At 41.0% G+C, this 15,998-nt stretch overlaps 1 protein-coding gene across 1 annotated transcript in view; it reads left to right on the top strand.

Moving 5' to 3' along the window:
- Positions 1-239: 239 nt before the first annotated feature.
- The window catches only part of KHDRBS3 (KH RNA binding domain containing, signal transduction associated 3), a 164,443-nt gene continuing 148,684 nt past the window's right edge, over positions 240-15,998 (top strand). The window contains exon 1 of the mRNA XM_045561489.1: positions 240-738. Within this exon, the coding sequence (XP_045417445.1) occupies positions 651-738 (88 nt within the window). The 5' untranslated portion in view covers positions 240-650. The remainder of the gene's footprint in view (positions 739-15,998) is intronic.

Genomic DNA, 15,998 nt, shown 5'->3' with positions numbered 1-15,998 from the left:
CGACCCCCGAGCTAGAAGAGATAGCCAGGCACGCGGGAGGAGCCCCCGGACCGCCCCCTCCCCGCGCGAACCCCGCGCGCCCCTGCAGACCGGCGCGCAGCCCGGAGCTGCCCCACGAGGCGGCGCGCGCCACGGCGGTCGGGCGACAGCGCGCAGGCGCGGCGGGGCGGGGCGGGGCACGCGCGGGCGGGGGCGGGGCGGGGCGGGCGGCGGGCACCGGGCGCTCGGCGCGGTGGCTCAGAGTGCGCGGGGCGGCGCGCGGCGTGCGGGTCGCGGCTGCAGCTCCGGCTCCGGCGCGGGCTGGCGGGGCTCGCCCGGGATTGCCTCCGGGTTGCCGAGCGCGCCGCGCTGTCCGGCCTGAGTGCCCGCCTGACCGCGCCGGTCCGCACCTGCTCCTCCTCGGCCCGCGCCCGGAGCGCGGGGGGCCGCCGGCGCTGGGCACTCGGCGGTCACCGGGGATCGGGGCTGAGCGGCCGGTTCCCGCCCCAGTGCCGCCGCCGCCGCCCGGCCGCCCGCCCGGCTTGGCCTCCGCCGCGGCGTCTGGCCTCGGGGTCCGCGCTGCTGGGGGCGCGGGCGGGGTCGGGGGTTGCCGGGCGGCCGCTGCCCGCGCGCCTCGAGTCCGCGTTCCGGGCCCCGGGCGGCCGGCGAGCATGGAGGAGAAGTACCTGCCGGAGCTGATGGCGGAAAAGGACTCCCTGGACCCCTCCTTCACGCACGCTCTGCGGCTGGTGAACCAAGGTGAGGGCGCGCCAGCCGTTAACTGCCGGCCCTCGGCGGGTTGGGGCCAGGGCACGGAGGGTCGGGGACTGGGTGGAAGTGCGGGGGGCTTGGGGGACGCAAGACTTGGGGCTGACTGGAAGTAGACGTCGGGGAGACGGGAGGGTCCCGCGTAGCAGTCCGGCGACATTTGGATGGGACCTGGGAGGATGTGGGACACCTGGGGGGAAGACCGAGACGTGCATCTGGGGGGGCTTGGGAAGGCAGGAGAAGGCTGGGGCGTAGGGATGAGACTGGAAGGAGACCTTTGGGGACTCAGGGATACCTAGGGGGAACTTCTGGATGGGGGGCGGTGAAGATCTGAGGGCTTTGTTGGAGAGATTGAATTATCTCATTGGCGGGGACAGACGGGGGACTCGGGGAACTAGGGTGTTTGGTTTGTCTGAGGAATTGGAGAAAGAGCTGGAGGAAAAATGGAAGGACTTGAGAGAATCAGATGCAGAAGGGGTGAAGGGAACAGGTGCTTGGATTGTTCTTGAAGTTTGGGGACCTTGGAAGAGGTTTGGGATCAGACCCCGGCACTCAGAGGAGAAGACCCCAGCGGTCCCAGGGGAAGAGCCCGGTTCCTTCTCCCAGCCTTGGTTTCTCCTGTGTTCAAGCTCTACGAGCCCCAGCCCTGCAGTCTGCCGTCCTTTGGGGTGGGCGGCTCACGCCAAGCCTTGCCCGCTGGCCGTCGGAAAAGTGAGTGGGGGAGACGAGACTGGCAAAAAAGCCCTTTTCTTGGCTTGCCTGTCCTCTCTCTGGGAAGCGCTGGGTGGGTGACCCTCATTGGTGGCTGACTTGGGGTTCAGAACATTGGTGAGGGAGTCTTTGTCGTTTTCACATTACTCCAACCAGCTCAGGGTGTGAAAGGTCCTGGGAAGTACTAGACCCCGGGAATAGCAGGGGTTTGTGGAGGCACCCTACCCAGGACGTACTCCCCTAGCTGGCTTCTCCTCTGGCTTCCTGAATGATCTGCTGAGATGGACGGTAAATTAAGCCTTTCTTCCTGGGAGCAGTCCTCTACTCCTCCTAGATCTGGAATAGTGTTTCAGATGAAGATGGGTTTGGGGGCCACTGGTCTGTTTTTTCTCTGGGAAATGGCAGAAACATCTGCTCAGATCTCTTACCTTTTGCATGAATCACTTTGTGCAGTGACGGTCTGAGGTTCCCTAGATGAATCGTATCTGCTGCTCTTAATGCTAGCCCTGGCTCTTTTATTGTTGGAAGTGAAAGATGAGGCAGACATATTCTATTTGTATATAGATATCTATATTTTAAAATAGCAACCTCCAGTATTCGCCTATTGCAACCAGTTCTTTGGAGTAGGGTGTGTGTGTGTGTGTGTTGTCGACTGATGGTGGTGGTGGAGAGACTCTTACTGTTCTAAGAATTTGAGCATATTTGAATTGTTGACCAGAAATAGGTTTACAGAGCTCCCCCATTTTATTTTAATTACATGTTTATTTTTATTTCTTTAATAAAATAAGCTTCTGAAAAAGTAATGGGCACGCGTTCCTAAATTAAGGAAAAGGAATTTGAGTTTTATTCCCATGTTCTTCTGAACAGTTCTACAGTTAGGTTTGTACTCTCTGCTTTTCATGATTTACATATATCTTTTGTTGCCTGCTGGGCTGTCATCTCTGTGAAAGAAATTTCTTTGTACCTTGTGTGAAATCAGTGGCATTAGAAATATTCTGGACTATGGAATCAAGTGCATTTTTCCTAATAAAGAAGACGAATCAAAGTTATGTTGTGCTCAATTAAGGAAGCAGTTTAAAAGTGTAGCGAGTTATTTTAAAAGTCAGAATTATTTTCTGGGCCATGTTGTCATAGTATTGTGTTGCTAACACATTAAATTGTTTTGGTTTCTGTGTTTTTACTAGTGTTAATGACTTGTAGTTACTTGAAACAGATATTTATTGGGGAAATGTTGCCATTTAGTATTTTTTAGATGTTAAACTTGATTACCTTACTTTTCATCAAAAATGAAGTACATTTCTCAACAGTGAGAGGAAGAAAGCTTGTATTACTGTTAATTTAGATTACTTCAGCAGAAATGATTTTCTCTTAAATCACAGGCTGATATCCAGAATGCAGAGCTTTGTCATTTAAAATATTAATTATGCTCTGTTATATAATTCCAAAATTGCAAGTGCCTTTCCAAAACATAGTGTCTGAAATCTGCATTTAAGTGATTGTGAGGAAGCTTTGACTTTAAATCTGATAACCATCTTGTTATTTGCTGTATGAAAGCTTTTTATTCTTATTTCTCTATCTTTGTGACTATTTGCCTCTAAGGAAACTATTTTTTCAGAGCTCATTCGGAATCTCGGCACTGGAATTGGTATTCTTGCACTTAACTGTACAGAGATGATGGGTCAGCGTTACAAACCTTTATTTTATTGTAGCGTGACACATAATAGCTATATTGTATGGTTAATACATCCCAAGGCTAACAGTATCTTATGTGTGCATAGTATTTGAAAGTTTCCGAGGCACTAGTTTCATCCTCATACTTGTATCCCTTGAGGCAGATATTGGTGTCTCCATTTTTCAGGGAGGGAGCCGAGGACCCTAGCTATATAAGCTTATAGGCAGCTGAGGTTTATTTGAACTCAAGTCTTATGACTCTGAGGCCATTGTTCTTTCTACTTTTGCTTTCCCAAGAAGATGGAATGAAACACTTCTCACATGCTAATCTAAAACCTTGCAAAAATTATAATTAATGTGATTATTTCTGGTTGACTTAAATGTAAGGGAAATAATATGTTTCCTTTAGGAGGACTTATCCTGATTTTTTTTTTTAAAGTTTCTTTCATTACTTGTCTTCTTTGAAGAAGCAGACATTCCTGGTAGAGTTATCTTACAGGATTTTAATGGTCAGACCAAGAGGCACTTTTGAATTAAAGCCCTCCTGTGACCAGTATATAAGCTTAATAATCAACACATTACAATAATGAAGCAGTTTATAAATGAGGTATAGTCATTTTTTAAAAATTCAGTATTTGTAAACATTGATCAATTTCCTAGCTGAATTACTTTTTTTCTAATAATCTTTAAGAAAGAACTTGAACTAGGATGACAGCAAGAGGTACACTACTATCTAGTGTAGGTTACTTTTTGCAGACTTGTGTTTTGTGGTGGACATTAGTTACTGGTTTTATTTTTATTTTCCCAGGATAACCAGTTCTCCTTTCCTCAGACCCCCAAATATTGAATTTGTTTCTCTAACAAAAGTAATGGGTCGTGTGTACTTGATGTTAAAACTCAAAGAAAATAGGCTTTGGTGCTCTTCCCTCCGCCCTCTCCCCAGCCCCCCACTAGGGCCTGTAGGGTGAATTGATATTGCAATTTCTTGCCAGGGAGGTTAATTGGAGATCAAAATAGTGTTGCATATTTTATATTATATTTGCTAGTAAGGAATGTGCTGACTCTTACTAAAAAACATCTTCAGAAATGTCCTGTGCGTTATAATTTAATCCAGCCCTCCAATAGATATTGGTTTGGATGGTTTTCAATCCAAGCCAAGTAACCATTAAATAAGATTATATAACACTATATTTTTAATTATCTGGTATAATGTATGGATTGGTGACTGGTGCACTGCCAAGTTATATTTAGTTGTTGGTTACAAGAGGAAGTGAAGCAGAGGATTCAATATTAAGATGGTCTATTTGTGTCCAGATTGATAAAGTTCTTTGTTGGTATTTCAAAATATTTTTCATACTATATCAATTTCTCACTATCAGGCCTCTTAGCATGACTTAGGATATATGTGGGAGATGCAAATGTATAAAGGGAGGATCATTTCTTTACCCTATGTGCATCTCTTTGAAATCCACAAAACCTGATGGTTTGAAATTTCATTTTGGGGTACTCCTTTTGGAAAGTATTTCTGATTTGCTTGAATGACGTCAGACCTGTAAAGTGAGAGAGTAAGAATGAGAGTTACAGAATTATATTTAGGTGAGGTGCCTTCGTACTGTAGTGTGTAAGTCTCTGCTTCCTCCAGAGGAGGACGTGGTTATTTAGTTATTAGTTTGTAATTGTTTTCCTTTGGCTTATCACTTTTTTGGTTTGTTTATATAATGGATGGGATGACTCACGGTTTCAGATAAACCGTTTCTGAGTTCTGTATAGTTTGTTATCAATCAAAGTGCTGTAATAGTGATTGTATGTTACAATATTTTGGTATTTGGACATTAGTGATGTGCTTATTGAAAACCTGCTGTGCCAGTTATTTGTGCTGGGTCCTAGGGATAGAGAGGAAAGCCACAGTCCCTCCACCCCTGAGAAGCTCTTGCTCTCATCTGGGTAAGTTTGAGAATGAGTTTTAAGTTTATTAGATGGTTTAGATTTCCGGAATCAGTCTATGGACATTTTCGAGGCACTTTTCTGTGCCAGGTCATGTTTGTAATCTTAGTACGGGTAACAGCCCAGAGATGGAGAGGTTATTAGCCTAATTTTTCAGTTGTGGAAACCAAGACTCTGACAACTAACGTGACTTGCCCAAGGTGACATACTAATAAAATGTCAGAGTGAAAGTTCAAACCTTGTTCTTTTCCAAGTCTGTTGTTATTTTCACCATGCCATACTGACCCTCAGAGGTATAAACAGTTATTGAGTCAAACTGTCATGGTACAATTAGTTAATGACAGAAGGAGAATGTAAACCTGGGCCTTTAGGTAACGTGCAGTTTGTTATTTTCTCTAGCCTGTACTAAATTGGAAGATAAATTATAGAGCATCTGTTTTTATACTTCACCCTTCAATCTGCTCTATCTCCTCTGACCACTTCCCTTTGTCCAAAATGGGTTAGATTGCCCATTTTCTGATCTCTCACAGCACTGGGTGCTTACCTCTTAGGGTGTGATCTTGTCTGGATCTCTTTGTCTTACCTGGTAGAGCGTAAGCTTCTTGGAAGGCAAGAAAGGCCTGGTCTTTCATCTGTTTGTATCTTTAACACCTAGCATGATTCTTGGCATATGACCCTTGGGAACTCCAGCCTTCCTTTCAGTGTTATGTTTTAATCATCATACAGGTAGAAGAATTAGAAACTATATTTGGAGTTCAGCAGTCAGTAAAGAGCTTTGCTCCTTAACACTTTAAAGCACCTGAATTGGGGGTGGGGATGAAGTCTCTAACAGCTCTGCATGTATCAGTGGAAGAAGGTTTTGAGTGAAATGCAGTGTTAAGCAGAAGAACATCCCAGTGCTCTTTAAATGTGGTAGAACAGTAGGGGTCCTTCTTTAGGAGATAATGAGAAGGATTTGTCAGATCTGTTTTGAATTAGATGTTTATTTACTTGTATTCTTTCTTGAGGAACTTATTAAGCCAGTGCACTCTAATACAATTAGCTCTCCTTCTCTAAACTCCTAATGAGATTTCTTATTACAGATTAAAAACAAAACTTTTTTACCTGTAAGCCTTTTTACCTGAAGGAGTTCGTATGCAATCTAGATGCAAAAGGGAAACCAAAGCCAAAGGAACAGTTGAAATTGCAAATTGAATGCCAACATCAACTTTGATATCAAAAGACCCATTTGCCTGTTGTCACCAGTCCCACTGAGTGCAGATAGAATGGCTTACATTTTTTACCAAAACAATAGAACTAGAGTGTTCCTTAGCATTGGGGATAATGATTATAATAAAAGCTACCAAATTGAGGGCCTCTTCAGTGCCAGGTGCTTTCTGTGCATTATCTCTCATCCCCACAAGATCTTGCAAGGTAGGTGGTTTTTCTCCTCTGCCTACTTCCTTTGTTTTTTTTTCCAAATAAGGCCTCAAAAATATACCATAATTTGCCCAGTCAAGGTGCACACCTTGTAAGTTAAAATTTCAGGCTGAAATTTTAATCAAGTCTGCAGTGTGTTGATAAGATACTTTAAGAAAAGAGATAAAAGGACAGAACACAACAGTGTTGTTTTTAAATAAAAGTTTCATTATAGCAGAAGCCCCTTAGGAATTTTTACTGGTGATGAATTTTTTAAAAGAGGTTCCTGAAAATGTGTTTTACCAAAAAGGCAAGCTCACTTTTTTTCCTGTGCTCTCCAGCAATATTTTTCAGTCTTCAGTAGGCATCAAGGTAAGGATTTTTAATTATGTATATATTTCAATGGTCAAAGAGAAAATAGAAAAACTTTGTGTATAGGGAGTTCGTGAGTGAAATTCTTGGTAAAGTTCTTTCTTGGAGAGGTGCAGAGCTCCTTGTATTTTAATACTTTGTTTATCACAGAAACAGTTGGTCAAGAGTATGGTATCAGGGATTTGTAGTCAGTTTACGGTATATTTAGAAATTCTCCATTCTCTAAATATATAGGGTCAAAGAAGAAAAAAAGTGTCAAGAAAATACAAAAATACAGTCCTACTGGTAATGATTTTGGCTTTCTGGAAGAATGGAATATGTTTAAATACACTTGCCTTGTAGTTGCTAATGATGATAATAGCTATCATTTATCAGGAGCCTTTTCTGGTTTATATGCTTTGTGTACATTATTTCATTTAATTTTTCTGGCAGTCTTAAAAGAGTAAATCATTTTGCCGTGTTTTACAGCTGAGGAAACTGGTTAGGAAGGTCAAATAATTTGCCCAAGGTCACACTGCTGGTAGGTGGTGAACCAGGATACAGAGCCTTGTCTGCCCGATTCCAGGACCCTATGCAGTTTACCTATGAGCACCAGGTAGAAGCTTTCGCCGTGTCTGGCTTTCCATGTTTAACTTTTGTGAGGAATTGCTGTTATGCAGCTCTTCAAGTTAAATGCCTGGTGTTGGGTGGGTGATCTGCTGAGCAGGGCAGTTGCATACTGTGCAGAGGGACAGGCAGTGTCATGGCAAAATGGCATAGGAACTGTTTGACCAAGGCCAGCATGGTTAGGCTGGTGGATGGCATTTACTTGGGAAATAACGTTACTTAGCAAAGGGACAAGCCGGTGCAGAAAGAGCCATGTGATTAGGGGAGGTGACCACTTCCTAATATGTGGCACTGTGCAAATTACTTGGAGCCCCAGTTTCCCCATCTGTAAAATTGAGGACCTTGTGCCTTTGTAGGATTGCTGTTTTAGATATAAGTACAGTGTCTAACACATAATAGGTGCTTAATAAACATTACCTGCTATTTTTGTAGAATACTCTGAGACAGATGAGTGCATATTGGCATAACTTTCCAAACATAAAGGGTATAGTAATAATTTAATACATAAATCATGTAGTTTCATTTTTAAGGGTAATTTTATGTTATTAGAATGATTTTAGTTTTCCAACCCTGGAAATATTGAAGGAGAAATTCATTCTTTAGGAAGCTTCTTTCATTAATATCATGTCCAAAATTAGCAGCAGCTCTGATTGATTTTTATTATGCTATTCAAGATACAGCACCTGAAGCTTAAATTAACAAATGAAGCTTCCATAAACAGTTTTATGACTGCACATCTTAAAGCATGTCTGGACACTCAGCAGCCTCTCTCCACAAGCACAAGATATCTTACTCTGAATTGGTAAGCTGTAAATTTCCATAATTTTTCACATTTCCATAATTTTTCACCAATCAGCCCCTGCTGCTATTTTAAGGATTTTAAAGGTGTTCTAGCGTATTATTGATGTTCTTCCTTGATATGATAAAGGGCATGAATACGTGAGATTACTCTTTTTGATCTTTCTTTTAGCTATAAATATTACACTTGGGGTTACTGTTGGTTCGAGCTCCTATGGAGAAATTGTAATGAAGAGGAGAAGGGGCAGTTTTCATTTTCATCATTTTTCCTTATTCTCCTTGTGTATTTATACCACTTGTGCTCTGCTTTTCCTCCACTAGATGGCGCTCCACATAGCTAGGTTACCCTCTTTGTCCACACTGGTAAGCTACTTCTGAGCTGAGTTGATCAACAAACTTGCATTGCATTGCTTTTGGTTTTCATGCACTGGTATTACTTTTTCATATTTCTAATGTCTTAGGAAGCACACTTTCTAATCAGTATTTCGTAAAACCATAACTTGTTTCTGTTTTGTAGCCACCATTTCTTGAGTGCCTCAGCTGTGCCCCATACTGTTGCTAGGTTCCCTTTCACACATTTCTTCATTTAATCCTGGCGACTGCCATGTGAATTTAGTTTTGTTGTTCTCATTCTACAGGTAAAGAAATGGAGGTTAGAGGGATTTATAACTTGTTCCAGGTCATGCAGCTAACTTACAGAGATCATTGTGTCTTAAAGAAAAAAATATTCTGAAAGTATTGAATTGAAAGCTTTTTCAAAGAAAGTGTTAGGTTAGTCTAACTTATGGCTACTGGCCATTATAATCTGTTACTTTGGGGGAGGGGCTTATGGTCCTCATAGTTAATTTTCATTGGAGTATATAACTCAGATTCTTTGATTTGTATAAGGAAGTGAACAGTAGTAACAAAAGGTTTGTCAGCTGGTGTGGAAATTCCTGCTTCCTCTTGCCTTCTGTTGTCTACTGACTTGAGTGGGCTGGGGGACTCGATCAGTACCAGGTACAAGACATAGGAAGAATTTTGGACAAAGCCATGATTCCATTTTAAGTAATTTTTAGCAGGGCTGAATACTGTATGAGAGTCCTCAGGACTTTAAAAATTTATACTGTTGAAGTTTCTTCCATTTTATTCAGACATTCAACAAACATTTGTTGAACTGCTAAATTGTACTGTGTGTTCTGGACCATGACTTTACCTCTCTGGGCCTTGGATCCCTCATTCATCTGCACATGGCAGTGATGCCACTCCTTTGGTCATCATTAACATGAAATGACAGTGGTTTCATATTTGTTTAGTTTTACTCTAAATCTTTTAAATGAGAATCTAATTATTGTATCTGAGATTATTACACATTTATATATTTCTGTTCCTCCTGTGTTATCTTTTATATCTGAATTCTATACCTCAGCTCTTGGTTATCTGTCAGTGCAGTGGATTATCTGCCACTGCACTGGTAGATAATTTTTTTTTGAATACTGGCTTCTCCTACTACCTGTGCCTCTTCTGTCCTTGCTTTCAGTTTGGGTGTGCTGAGAAAATAAAAACAGAAGTAAAACACTTAGAAAAATCCCTCTCACCTTTGTTTGCCTACCATGTGTACACTTACAGTTAATTGAAAATGGTACTGAAATCAGACCGTGTGATAAAAAAGAGTAGTTAAGAACTTAGACAAACTTGGGTTCACATCTCAGCTCTGCTAATTCTTTGTATTGTGACCTCGGATACATTAAACCCTCTCAGCCTCAGTTCCGTGTCTGCAAAATGTTGATTAAAAAAAAAAAAACTAAATCTCCTTTGGAGTTTTTATGGGGTTTAAAGGAGATACGTGTGAAGAGTTATTTAGTGTCATGCCTGGCATATAACACATACAGGGTAAACAGTTGCTGCTGCCATTGTTATCATTATATCATCACCATATTTTATCTAATAATTTGTAATCCAGTGGGGGAGATAAACATGTAGACAGAATAATTTTAAGAATATGTTAAGTGCTATGATAGAAGAATGCATGGAGGTTTGGGGGGCTAGAGAATGACATGTAGCATATCTCAGGACCAGTATTGGCTTTTTAGAGGAGTCTTGTTCAAGGAGGTATTAGCCAGATACAGAAATCATTGCAAGGTAGGGGAAGCAACTTGGACAATGATACATAACTTGTTTGACTCCTGCAGGTTATTAATTCCATCTCCTGTATGTTTCCATAACATCTTCATATTCCTACTTGCCAGACAAACTTGGGTTCTGACAGGTATTGTGGTTATTTGTTTACCCGCCTCCTCTCTTCCTGTACCCTCCCATTTTTAAGACCTTTATTTCTTCTTGGCATTAAAAAATTTATTTGGAAACAATTTTAAACTTACAGAAGAGTTAAAAGAATAGTGCTATGAACCCCTGTATACCTGTTTGCCTGGATTCACCAATTAAAATTTTGTCACATTTGCTTTGTTATTCTAAGTATATGTGTATTTTCATGAGTCATTTGAGACTAAGGTACATGTATTAAGACTCTTTACCCTTAAACACTTAAATACCTTGGCACATATTTCCTAAAAATAAAGGCCTTCTCTTTTATAACTGTAGTACAATGATCAGCATTAGGAAATTTAACAGTGATGCAGTACTGTTATCTAATCTACAGTTCATATGCTAATTTTGCTTGTTCCAGTTTTGTCTTTTGTAGGATCCAATTCAAGATCACACATTGCCTTTAGTTGTCAATTGTCTTCAGTATGTTCGGAATAGCTGCTCTGTCTTCCTTTGCCTTTCATAAAAGGTGTTTTGGAAAACTATTATAAGCCAGGTTTTTGTAGAATGTCCCTCAATTTAGGTTGTCTGATGTTTCCTTAAAATGAGATTCATATTATGTACTCCTTTGGCAGGAAAGCCACTGAGGTAATGATGTGTCCTTCTTAGTCTGTCATACCAGGGGCACATAATGTCAATGTCACTTTATCCCATTTTGGTGATGTTAAGTTTGATCACTTACTTAAGGTGGTTCCAGTTTTCTTCACTGTAAAAAGAGAGAAAATAGTTTTTCCTTTTGTGGGGAGATACTTTGAGATTATGTAAATAATCCTGTTTTACATTAAACTCTCACAAATTTTGGCATCCAGTAATGTTTCTTACCTGAATTATTACTATGATGGTTGTAAATTAGTAATTTTCTAACTCAGTCATTCCATCTACACGTATTGGCTGGTATTCTACGGAAAAGGAACTTCCCCTCCCCTCCCCTCCCCATCCTTCTCCCCCTTCTCTCTTTCTATCTTATCTGTCTTACTTGTGTTATTAATATAAATTCATGGATTTTTCTTTAATTCAATGGGCTATAATCCTTCACTGTCACTGTATAAATTGAAGCTCAGATTGTCCCAGGTTTAGCTTGGTGGTCCTTTGCCCTGGCTCCTGCATCCTTTTGACAGGATCATCCCATATGTTTTTTGAGGTTTTTATTCTCTTTCTTTCTAACAGGCTCATCTTGTACTTGCTGTGCCCTATTGCTGGAATCAGCCATTTCTTCCAAGATGTCCTGGTTTCTTTTAGTGTGGAATGCTATTTAGAAACCAAGATCTGGCTCGCTGTGTGTCATTGCTTGTAGGCCCTTTCCTCAGATAGTTGGGTGATAGATACGTATCTTTGGCTGTATCTTCATTGTCTGTTTGAAATGGTAAGCCTAGGACCAGCAAACTTTTTCTGTAAAAGCCAAAGAAGAAATATTATCTGAGATGTGCATTCTACTCAACCTCTGCTATTGTACCAGAAAAGCAGCCATAGATGGGATACAAATGAATGAGAATGGTTGTGTTCCAGTAAAACTTTATAAAAACAGGCAGTGTGCTGGATTTGGCCATGGGCTGTAATCTGTCTACCCCTCCTTGCTCTCAGTTTAGAGATTAGGGACCAGGTTTTATTACCAATATGGTAAAAAAACAATTCTTTTTGTACCAATGCCATCCACTATAGGGGCAGAATAGGGGCACTAAGAGGTGTTTCGTGAATGAATTAATGATAATTGTGGGCTGACTAGGCACAGTGGCTCATATTTGTTATCCCAACACTTTTGAAGGCTGAGGCAGGAGGATTGCTTGAGGTCAGGAGTTTGAGTTTTCAGTAAACTATGCTGATCATGCCACTACACTCCAGTCTCTGTGACAGAGTGAGAGACCCTGTCTCAAAAAAGAAACTATGATAATTGTGGGGCGTTTCTATGGCAGACCATCATTTCTCTCATAGGGATCTTTTGGACATCAGTGTCTTGTGACTTATCAATTTGTTGTGGTCTGTGTTTGTAAGATGGGTGTCTTTTAAGAACATAATATGCAAAGCAATACTGAGAAAAATAATTTTATATACTCGTGAGGATATTTTTCTTGTCATGATAAAATAGTTACCTTTTTCTTAATAAAAGCATATCTTAAGGCAGAGCCATACCTGCATGCATTAGCTCGTGGCCCCTGCTGTGATCTAGCATTACTCGCATTCCTCATAGTCTCAGCTGAAATGCAAGGCTACAGCACCAATCAATTGGGTAAAAAATTTCAAAATTATACTCCTTTTATTATCTCAGAATAGATTTGTTTCTTTGCAGTTTTTTTATGTAATTTATTGCTCTAATTTATTCAAAAAAGGACTTTATTACAGCAGTGACAAATGGATTTCATCAGGGAGTGATCCCATTCTCAGAGAAAAGTGTGTCATTAGGAAAGACCACCTATTGTTGATGCACAGTGCCTGCCATCATGGTGATGTTTGACACTGGAAAAGAAACCAAGCACCAGAGTACATCACAGTCAGTATCAATAGCTTGCACATAAAGATGCAAATTCAATCAATTTAAAATGTCTCTACTGGCTCTAAAATAAATTAGGCTTTTAATTATTGCTTACATTTTTTTAAAAATTTCAAAAGTCAGTTTTAAACTTAGTGAGCTGTTTTTCTGTTTTTCAGCAGGCCATCTTGTTTATTAGAAGCAGCATGAAGTTTTGACGAATCTTTTCTCTTGAATCCAAAGGAGTGATTTTAAAGTTCCAGATCACAAAACAATTTCTGGTTCTGTGGAGTGTCCTGGTGTGGTGATGAAGGGGAAACTGAGCAGGCTTCCTGCCCCTACTTGGCTTTTATCTTCTGGGTCTGGAGGTTCCTTACACGATTTTGATTTGTTTAGTAAGTTTTACTGTTTTGTGTTTTGTTTTTGTTTTCATATGAAACGTACCAAGGAAATTATTCTTTAGTGTTTGTCTCTCTCAGAGACCTGTGGATAAAGCAATTTCTCCTTTTTGGCATATTGGCCCTCATTTGGTATACCATCAATTCAGAACAAATAGGAAACAATAATTCCCTGCCGTATATTTACACAGTTCACAATAACTTCAAAGAATAAGAGGACAAGAATAAAAAGTCGTGTAACTTAATAGCTATTGATTGTATTCTGGATTGTATTTTTCTAGTTCCTTTTTTTCCTCCCTCAGTCAGGATTTTGCTCATTAAGTAGTAAATAAGTGTGTTACCTTTGGTAATAATAAGCTCCAAGAGCTTCACTTTCTTCATCTATGAAATTGTCATGAGAGAACCTATAAAGTGCCTGGCATATTGTTAGGTTCTCAAAAGTTAGTCACCCCTTTTTCCAAAGTTTATTTGGCTCACAGTACACATTTCCTTGATTTCCTCCTTCATGGAGCCCAGCAGAGAATACTAGGCACAGAGTTAATCCTTATTATATACTTCTCAAAATATTTACTTAGAGGAGCAAGTGTGCATTCTTGGCTCACCTGTCTTTGGTAGAGCACCATATTACTTCCAATAAAGGATTCATAGCAGAAAGTTTTTTAGGTTTGGAGAGTGAGCATTAAGGCAAGAGAGTAGGATAATATTCAGACTTCAGACTTTTAGACTCCTGTAGGAAATCACTATTTAGACTTCTGGTGGAAACACCTTTAAGAGTAGACTGGTAGGGTGTATATTTTTCCACAGTCTTTCCTCCCGGACTACAGGAGTGTTCAGTTCTTATTCCTCCATTTATTCAGTAATGATCACGTGCTTAGGCTGGGCTAAGTGCTGGGACACAGAGCTAGATAATACTTTATCCCTGCTTAAAGACTTTTCAGCTCAGTGAGGAAGCAGCCAAATTAAAAGACATTTATATTGTAGGGTGGTAAGTGGTGTAATAAAGACAAGCACACTGTACTATGGCACTGCGTAGGAGCGGTCTGTTATCCCGATTGGGAGAGGGAACAGGGACTTATGTGTGACTCTTGATGTAGTAATAGAAGCATCCTGGGCTCCAGAGTATGACGTAATTGTGACATAAGTTAACATCTCGGAGTCTCTTTGCTCAGTATTAAAACCATGTCATCTCTGAAGACTGGAGGGCTCTGTCTGGCATATAGTGTACATCAAATGAGTTCCTGTTCTTTTCTCTCTCGCTTTGTATTCCCGGAACCTAGTTCAGTGCCTTCCTCTGCAGCCAACACTGCGTTTATCACACTTAGAACATAATGATTTGTTGGGAGTTGTTTCTCCCATGAGAATCCAAGTGCCTTACAGGCAGGGAATCTGACTCAGGATCTTTGATTCCTTTTCTGCTGCTCAGCACAGTGCCTGGGAGATAGTGCGCACTCGGTAAATGTTTGTAGAGCGAATAGCCAATTGGTCTCAGCTTCTTCATTATGGGTTAGGGCAGTGGATTCACTCTCTCAGGATACTTTGGTGAAGGAAGATTGAAAATGAGTGTTTTTCCTTTATTTGAGTTTTCAGCTGCTGATTTTGAGGTGATATCTGCCATTTTTCAGCCAAGTGTGCCAGGTGTTCCTTGTTATGACATTTGCCTTGGGTCTAGGACTTACAGTTTGTGGGGAGGACCATTTTGCCACTTAAGAGTTATTGGACCTGGGCACATATTTTCACCTCTCTAAACTCCAGTGTCTTAGTTTGTCAAACAGGCACGGTACTACCTGCCTGACTTACTGTGAGGATTCAGTGATATACATCAAGAATGTGTATCCCTAGACTCCAGGCTCCTGAGAGCTGGGGCTGTTATTCCCTGCTGAACCTCCAGTGCTCAGTACTGTGCCTAACATACAGTAGACACTCAGTATTTGTTGAATGAGTGATGTATGTGAAAACACTTCCTAGTGGTCTGTTTGGAGTGTAAGGGAAAGCAGGAATGTGCTGGGTGGGAGGTGGGTAAGAGGCATAGGCAGGGACTAGAACATGAAGGGCCTTACACATGGCTAACGAGTATGGATGTATTTTAAGGTTCTGGAACACAGTTGAAGGATGGACTGCAGGAGAATGGCATGGTCAGCTCTGTGTTTTAGAAAGATCATTTGGGTAACTGAACAATGCTGGTTGAAATGTTTTTGAATTATGTGAGTTCAGAATTACATGTGGTCTTTCTGGACTTAAACTTTCACTAAAAATGCACTGCCTGTATTTGAAGCCCTGGTTGAGGATGAGATCATACAGGGAGTGTGCGGGATCTACAGAGAAAAGGACAAAGGAAGGAGTCCTTGTGGCCCTGTCCACATTGAAGTGTTGGGCAAAGGAAAAGAAACCCTCAGTTATTTCCTTTTCTTATTTAAGGTGACTAACTGCAGAAAGAGTGTGGAATCCTATCAGTGTAAGTTACACTTAAAAATGTTTATTTGAAAACCTTTTTTTTTTTTTTTTTCTGGTGATGAGTTTCTTTTCAAGTAGGAATCTTAAAATTTGTTACCACTGCAAGCAGTGCTTACCGGTATGCTTCTTGAACC

This window comes from Lemur catta, chromosome 9 (genome assembly GCF_020740605.2).
Source record: "Lemur catta isolate mLemCat1 chromosome 9, mLemCat1.pri, whole genome shotgun sequence".
NCBI classification, from domain to species: Eukaryota; Metazoa; Chordata; class Mammalia; order Primates; family Lemuridae; genus Lemur; species Lemur catta.
This window is presented reverse-complemented; position numbering and strand designations above follow the sequence as displayed.